The following is a 9050-nucleotide window of genomic DNA, read 5'->3' as shown; positions in this document are numbered from 1 at the left end:
CGGGTAAGGCTTACCAAGTAGCATTATCTCACTGGATGAATATGGTAAGAACCAAGAAATCTTACCCGATAAGAGCGAGATAAGGACCAAGAATCTTACCCAGTAAGTGAGGGCGACAACTCTTACCACGATAAGCGCTTATCGGGTAAATTGTTGCATACAATATCGTTTTGGTGGACTAAAATCTTACCTGGTAAGTAAATAATAGTGTTAAATTTTACCGGTAAGCACTTACCAGGAAAGTGTTTGGTAAACGACCCCTTAGACAATTTAAGCGTCCTATAAAGCTAATTTTCTTGTAGTGAGTTGCAACGGGGTTACGGGACATGGGAAAAACGTCTTGTTAACATATCTATCTTGTCAGCGCCATGACGGCACGTTTTAAAACACCACCTATCTTTGAATCAAACGTAATTATATTATATTGTCGTAAATAAAAGAAATAAAAACTTCATTGTTACTGTTTAAAAAAAACTGTATAAACCCAAATCCTATAAAAAGTAAGTTGTTAATTTCCCGTTTTATACAATCTGTATACACTGGAACCTCCATTTTTAAAAACAATCTATACAGGTCGCACATATATTCTTATATTATACACAGTATATGTCGTATAAACATCTGATATAATTTATAACGAAAAATGATAATAGGAAAGGTTCGATTCTATAGGGGTGTTTGGGATTGCTTATTTGAAACAACTTATGTTTTTCTACAAAAGCACTTATCAATTTATTATAAGTCAGAAGGGTTTAACTTCTTCAAAAACTTCTTATTACCGGTTTGGCACCGGTATAATTTGTTTATCCAAACACTCAAAAATCTTTATTACTGGTAGGGGTGGCCAAAAATGACTCAACCCGAATCCAACCCAAAATTAGCAGGTCATTTAAATAAATGGGTCAACCTGTCTAACCCATTTAAATAAATGGGTTGGGTTGGGTTGAATTTTTCGACCTACTTTTAACATGTTTTCAATCTGTTTCAACTCATTTAAAATATTATATAATTTTATTTTATTTTTAATATTATATCTAGTATTCTAGTTTTTGATTTTGTTTTATTCTTAATAAAAAATCCTATCGTCGTGAGATGAAACTCCAAATTTCAATCGCCTCCATTACTCTTAATAATCATGAACCCTAAGAAAACTCTTTAGTCCGTTACTCCATTATTGTCTCCAAAGTCTAATCCAACTTTCGAGCTGGATATAATGGTTGTGTTTTATTCAAACTTTGAACAATTTGTTTGTATTTGTGGTTGTGTTTTATTCAAAAAAAATAGTATAGTCCTTTTTATTTAAAATTTTAAAAGTAAATGGGTCAACCCAAGTTCAACTCATTTATTTAACAGGTTGGGTTAAGAAAATCGTAAACATGTCAAACCGTTGTCAACCCATTAAGGTAACAGGTTGGGTTGGGTTGAAAAATCTCAATCCATTTAATTAAATGGGTTGGGTTGGGTTGAGATTTTCAACATGTTTAATAAATAAGTTAAACTCGAACCCAACCTGACCCATTGCCACCCTGGTGTCATACCGAAATAAGTCAATATGTCGAGTTAATACCTATAGAACCCAAGTTGATAAACAACAAAAGGTCGATGTCTCCCTCTTTATCAAACCCCAATTTTGCTCTCTCTCTCTCTCTCTCTACACTCTCTCTCTCTCCTCTCTCTCTCTCTCTCTCTCTCTATCTACAATGCTAAGGTATGTGTTTACCCCACTCCAGTTCATAACATAAAAAAGTGCCATTAAAAACCTCTAAAATGTGCCATTAATCCAATAAATTCAGCATCTTTATTGCAAATCTTCATGTGGGTGTCTCAAATTTCATGCCTTTTTTATGACCCTTTTTCAATCACTCTGTTTTTCTTGAATTTTTGCCTTCTGTTTCTTGATCTTTTTCAGGTAAAATGATGAGGGTGGAAGAGAAGAGATTGTATTCCATGTTTCCAAAAGCAGTAATCTTTTGATTTTTCCGGGAGTTCGAAGAACACGAATCGAAGTCGACGAGATTCGGTTCCTTAAAATCCTCAAGATTCACAATGCCAGTTCCTCTTGCTCCATATCCAACTCCTCCACCACCATTTACACCACCTGCAACTGGTATTTAAGCTTCAAATTCATATCCATTTCTGTAAGTTGTTTAAAGAAAAATCTGGTTTTTGAGGAGATTGAAGCAGTAAAAAGATGGAATCCTGCATAAAATTTGAACTTTGTTCTTGATGTGTTGACTATGCGAGCCGACTAATCCCAGGACGACCATCTGCTTTGCGGATAGGTCGGAGTCACCGCATTTGAACCTCCTCCCTGGCCACAAGGGGATTTTTATTCCTCATTGGATTTGAACTTGAGACCTCTTGGTGCTTTTGACCTTTGGAACCAAGCTCAAACCAATCAGGTACCAACTTGTGGTTTACAAGATCTTTTATGCTAAAAAAAATTGATCACTTTCAATAAAAACAGTATAATATACAATTATATGGTATACCCAGATGATTTTTTTAAGGTGATTGTTGTGTATAAGTGGATGGATTGGAGTCAACTTTTGATTTTGAAAAGTCAAAGTCAAACTCTGTTGTTTTCAAATTCAAAGTTTGCATCGGAATTTTCAGTTATTTTAGCTCAAAATGTTTTGATTCATTGAAAATATGTTATATAATCAATGAATTGTTTGTTCCGTTATCGGTAACTCGAAACCGGTGTTACCGATTTCGAAATTGAAAACCGGTTGTGTTGACTCTTAAAAGTCAGAGGTAGTAAACAGAGTGCTCTGTTTTTTCTTTGAATAGGTTCGGAAAGCCAACTAGTGTGTTCGGGATGTCGAAATCTTCTACTTTATCCGATCGGCGCAACCTCCGTTTGTTGTGCCGTTTGCAATTCGGTCACTGCCGTTCCTCCCCCTGGTATATGCAAATTCTTTGACGTCTTAGTATTTCTTTAACTCAGTAAATCTCACACAGAACGAGGGTCTGGGTTGCTATCTATTTCTTAGGTACCGAAATGGCACAATTGGTATGTGGAGGTTGCCACACTTTGCTCATGTACATTCGTGGAGCGGCAAGCGTACAATGTTCGTGTTGTCACACTATCAATTTGGCGTTAGAAGGTACCCACTCTTTCATTTGCCCTAATCAACATTCTCAGTATTCAGGGTCGTGATTAAAATCGCTAAAACTGTTGACTCCCATTGCAGGAAATCAAGTCGCACATGTCAATTGCGGAAGTTGTAGGATGCTACTGATGTACCCGTACGGTGCACGGTCTGTGAAATGTGCAGTTTGCCAATTCATCACCGCTATTGGGGTTAGTACATAGATTATCTTTCTTCTTTCATAACCACGTTTAAAGCAGTTTAAGTCACAAACTTAAACATATAATAAAACCAAAATCATACTAAAAAAGCAGACAAACTGTATCAAAAATGCTCTGTTTTGAGAAACGTATCATATATTTGATACGGAATATACCAACAATTTATTCCCCATTTACGTTTGCAACTTTCGTGTGGTAATATTAATGTTATTGTCAATGCAACCACTATCTATACTATATTATAAAGCATTTGACAAAAGCTTTTAAAAATCATTTTTTATATATGAAGTACTGTTTATTGATGCATATTATTTAAAATTCAAGATTACAAGTAAATAATGCATAAGTACAACTTATTAAAGCTCGATACTTGAATTCGTGTAACTAACTACAGATAAACACAATCAAATACTAGATAAACATTTCATTTTAAATATAAAAAATCTAAAATATAATTAGGATAATCATTGTCTTCTAACAAAATACTCAATTATTATCTTTATAAAAAATTATATCATTAAATCAAAAATAAATTACTTCCTTATTAAACTTAAATTAAATTACAATAAAAAAAAAGTTACAGTAAAGAAATTTCACAACAAAATAATAATTTTTAAACAGTTAATTTGATATTAAGATCGATATGTTTTTTTTTTTAAATTTTAAGATATCTTCAAATTTATATTTTATTCAAAAATAAAAACATTATCGTTTTTCTCAAAACCACATATAACCGTATTATAACATCGACATGGGACAAAATAAAACGAAACATTAAAATCGAGATGTATCTCGCTGCATTGCACAAGTATCCTTCTAGTATTAACAAACGAAATAAAGAACATTCGGTTTTATGCATGATTCACTGTACTTGGATGACTACAGGTTTCAGCAAGCAGTATGGAACAGAAGTTCATCGCGTAAACCTGATGGCAGCGTTTCTCCTTGCCTACGTCTATAGAGTTATAAATTTTCTCTTACACGAGATTATTATTACCACTGTTGTTATTGTCGTTAACTTTTTTTTCGAATAATAAGATTCAAGATTTTGTATATATACAAATATGTATTAATATGGTATCATAAATAAAATGGCAAGAAGTTGTTTGGGTAATTTTGTAATTTCATTTTTGTGAACAACAAAAGAAAATTTAACGACTAGATAAATAAAAGCAGTTATTACGTAAAATACTTTTTTCGTCTCAAAATAAATGTTCATAACGAAAAAGACGTATACTTACATAAACGGGTAATTGTCACTGTTTTTAATTAATAAAATGACGACCACCTGCTTTTGTAGGTAGTCGGAAGTCACCACATTTGAACCTCCGTGGCCAGAGGGTGATTTTTATTCCTTTTTGGATTTGAACCTGGGACCTACAGACACTTTTGACCTTATTTCACGACATTCTTGCGAATCTTTTCTTGAGCAATCTTTTGTGTCGACATTTGCATCCAACAGAATCCGTCTTACTTTTTCAAAAACCCTTGAAACTTACATCGTGAATATATGTGATGGTCCTTGAAATAGAGATAAAAGATGCGTCATCTTGAACTGATTCTACCACATACAATAGCTGAGTCAATTTTATAAAGGTATACGACAGATAAAATAAATATTAACTGTTATTTATATTTTAAAAAGGAAAAAACCAATTACTAAACTTGATTTTATTTTTTTTCATGGTTAATAAAATATATATTTGAATATTAAAAATATACATATATTATTCGAATTGAATGAAGTTGAGTCTTTAAATCTATACTATATTATAAAGCATTTGACAAAAACTCTTAAACACCATTTTTTATGCATGAAATACTGTTTATTGATGCATATTACTTAAAATTCTAGATTACAAGTAAATTGTATGTAGATACAACTTACTAAAGCTTCATGTTTGAATTAGTGTAACTAACTGCAGATAAATATAATCAAATAAAGATAAACATCTCATTTAAATATAAAAAATTAAAATATAATTAGGATAATTATTATGTTTATAAAAATTTATATTATTAAACCAAAAAATATGAATTAAAGAAATACACAAAAAAGAAGAAATTTTAAATAGTCATTTTGATACCAATATCAATATTTTTTTCAATTTATTATGATATATCTTCACATTTATATTTTATTTAAAAATAAAAATATTATCGTTTTTTCAAAATCACATAAAACTGTATTACAAGATCAACCAACACAAAAAACTAGAACAAAACATAAAAATTAAGCAATTTATGTAATCTGATTTTGAATGATTAAGTTCTTAAATTATTTTTTTGAATGATAAAATTCTTAAACTTTCTAAAACCGGTTAAATACATTCTTGTAGCCTATAAAAACAGGATAATGTGATAAAAATTTGGGAAAAGTTTTAAAAAACTCAACAAATTATCTGATTTTGAATGATTAAGGGGTTGTTTACCAAGCACTTACTGGTAAAATTCAACATTATCACTTATTTACTAGGTAAGATTTTAGTCCATCAAAACGGCATCGTATACAACTATTTACCCAGTAAGCGCTTACCGGGTATGACTCTTGATCCTTGTTTCGCTCTTACAGGGTAAGATTTTTTGTCTTTATCATATTCATCCGATAAGACAATGTGACTTAATAAACGTTTATCCAGGTAAACACTTCGTAAACGGCCCATAAGTCTTTATCCTTTTAATAAATAAATCTATAATTTTGTTTTTTAAATCATTTTACCAAAAAAATTCTTGAAATTTTTTTGGAAAAAAAATCCCAAACTTTTTTCCTAAATCACAAATAGATGCATACAAAAATATTTATACACAAAAAAATTAAGTGAACTTAATTTATGTTTTAAGCATAATTTTTATATGTTTTTTTTATTAACCTGGATATCCAACCCGCTATACGAGCCGACTAATCCCAGGACAACCACCTACTTTGCAGATAGCTCGGAGTCACCGCATTTGAACCTCCGTGGTCACAAGGGGATTTTTATTCCTCCTTGGATTTGAACTTGAAACCTCCGTGGCCACAAGAGGATTTTTATTCCTCCTTAGATTTGAACTTGGGACCTCCTGATACTTTTGACCTTTAGAATCAAGCTTAAAAAAATTATATGCTTTGGAATTAGTAATGGAAATGTCAAAAAATTTCTCTGTTAATTGGTTCATTTTACTTTCTTGTCAGTGAAAAAAATTGTATATATTTTTTGTTCAAAAAAGATCTGGATTTATTTGTTCAAAATAAAGTTCATTATTTTGTTTATTCAGAAGAAGTTTGACATTTATTTGTTGGAAAACAGATCAATGATTTATTTGGTAAAAAGATTTAGGGAAAAAAAATTAAGGATTTATTTGTTAAAAAAAATCAGGATTTGATCATTCAAAATCAGATAGTTTGTTAGGGTTTTTAGACTCTTTCAAATTTTTATCACATTAACATGTTTTTACAGGTTACAAGGATGTGTTTAATCGGTTTTTAGAAATTTGAACGGTTTTATCATTTAAAAAAAATAGGTTAAGGACTTAATCATTCAAAATCAGATAGTTTGTAGGGTTTTTTTAAACCTTTCCCCCTTTTTAAATAAACATCAGATTACTTAACTAAGAATGAACTTATTACCTCAGACCCATTAATTTCCATACCAGACCAAATTGAAAGAAACGAGAATTTTATTCCTAATTTTCTTCTCATGCATTCTCATTTCCGTTTTTATTCTCTCTCTTAAAATAACCAAACATCACCTAAATATAATTACGGGGGTGTTTGGGATGGCTTTTGGCTTATTTGAAACAACTTATGTTTTTCTACAAAAGCACTTATCAACTTATTATAAGTCAGAAGGGTTTAACTTCTTCAAAAACTTCTTATTACCGGTTTGGCACCGGTATAAGTTGTTTATCCAAACACTCAAAAGTGCTTATTACCGGTGCCACACCAGAACAAGTCAATAAGTTGTTTTTATAAGCAATATCGAACACCCCCTTACAATCATCTTGTTACAATCAATTATAAAATTATGGTTATTAAAGGTCTGTTTGGCTCATGCTGAGGAATGAAAATGAGAATGAAAATGGAAATGAATTTTCATTCCCTCCAGTTTAACTAGGAATGGAATTTTGGGCTTATGCAGGAATGAGCGTATTATATCATAGAAAAACCAGACAGTTTTTTTATTTTTTTATTTTTATTAATTACTGTTTAATACCTCTAACCAAATATTTGTAGTTTTGGGTTTGAAAACACAAAACAGCCCATCAAAGCTCAAAGGGTTGATGTTGGGAAAATAATATGGATTGAATAGTAGAATCTATAAAGTCGAAAATGACAAATCAGACAAGTATGGATAAGCATCCTGGAAAAGCTTAATCCAAGAATCATGTGAACTTTCCTTTTTTGGAATTAATTCATATTAAATCCCTCCTAATTTGTTTCAAAAAGAAGAAATAAAATGTTCAGAGCTTATTATTGTAATAGTCTCTTTGTTAGAGGTTTGATAAACTTATTGAAACTTGCAGCTTATTTGGTTAGTTATACATAAAAATGGCAAAATAACTCGAAACCGATGGTGAAAACCGAAAAAAGAAACTTCCGGATCGGGTTCGAGAACGTCTTAACGAAGACGGGGGCTGAGACGGTGATTACCGGCCCGATCCGACCCAATATGTGTGTGTATATATATATATAAACTTTAATTTATATACATACATACATATATATATATATATATGCATACATACACACACACATACATACATACATATATTTATATATAGAGAGATGAGCGTTCAAATAAAAACCGGCCTCATTTGTGTAAACCGTGTAAACCAATCTCATTCATCCGTTTTCTTGATCAATGGCCAAGATTAGTTTACTTTATTTTAAGAAATTAAAAAAATATATATATTAAAATTTTATTTTATTTCAACATTAAGGGCATAAATGGTAAACAAAATTTAATATTTGGTAACATCCTACCCGATCTTTCATGAATCTTTTTTCAAGCAAAATTATTTTCTTCCAAGATTAGTTTACTTTCATGAATTTTTTTTCATGCAAAATTATTTTCTTCCTTTCGCTTCTGGTTTGATGCATTAATTCCTTTAAGCCTTGCAATCTTAAAGATTCTAAAGCATATTACAATCTTCAAGATTCTTGAGTAGTTTCTTCATGTACCCGTTTCATCATGCAATTATTTCATGACGAACCAAATACATTATGCAACCGTTTCACTAGTCATGCTCAATAACGCCATGAACCAGTTTCACTTTCATGAAACATATTTCATGTACAGTAATTTTCTTATTTCACCATTGATTTGATGGATTCAATCTTTTAAGCCTTACAATCTTCAAGATTCTGGAGCAGGTTATAATCTTCAAGATTTTGTAGCAGATTAAAATCATTTCCTCGTTTCATCATGCACTTAGTTCATGACGCACCAAATACAAAATGCACCGGTTTTATTTTCCTCTTCACCAACTAAATGGATCAACTACACAATCAATGCAACGAGTTCATCATGAAAATGTTTCGGTTCACATAATTTATTTGCAACATGAACCAGTGTCACGTTCATGAAACCTGTTTCATTTGTGGATTTTTCTTTTGTTCATCTACGATTTGATGATTTCATTATACACTTCAATTGTTTCATCAAGACCCGTTTGTTGATTCTTAAAGATTACAATATATGAAATTCAAATTTTTAATATTATAATATAATTAAATATTTAAATATTACCATTT

At 31.0% G+C, this 9050-nt stretch overlaps 1 protein-coding gene across 2 annotated transcripts; it reads left to right on the top strand.

Annotated features, from left to right (window-relative positions):
• The first annotated feature begins 1692 nt into the window (after nucleotides 1–1692).
• Nucleotides 1693–4279, top strand: LOC112529461 (protein LOL1-like). 2 transcript variants are annotated; one of them, XM_025140756.1, is made up of 6 exons: nucleotides 1693–1708; nucleotides 1910–2107; nucleotides 2794–2907; nucleotides 2997–3110; nucleotides 3198–3307; nucleotides 4202–4279. In XM_025140756.1, exons 2-6 carry the CDS (start codon nucleotides 2047–2049, stop codon nucleotides 4238–4240), a joined length of 438 nt encoding a protein of 145 aa, XP_024996524.1. In that variant the 5' UTR covers nucleotides 1693–1708; nucleotides 1910–2046; the 3' UTR covers nucleotides 4241–4279. The 2 variants fall into 2 exon arrangements, with proteins under 2 accessions (XP_024996524.1, XP_024996523.1); XM_025140755.1 differs by lacking the exon at nucleotides 1693–1708 and adding an exon at nucleotides 1723–1815.
• Nucleotides 4280–9050: the final 4771 nt, after the last annotated feature.

The sequence above is a fragment of the Cynara cardunculus genome (assembly GCF_001531365.2).
Source record: "Cynara cardunculus var. scolymus isolate 2C chromosome LG 16, CcrdV1, whole genome shotgun sequence".
In the NCBI taxonomy this organism is placed as follows: Eukaryota; Viridiplantae; Streptophyta; class Magnoliopsida; order Asterales; family Asteraceae; genus Cynara; species Cynara cardunculus.
Note: the sequence above shows the minus strand (reverse complement) of the source record. Positions and strands in the feature narration are given on the sequence as shown.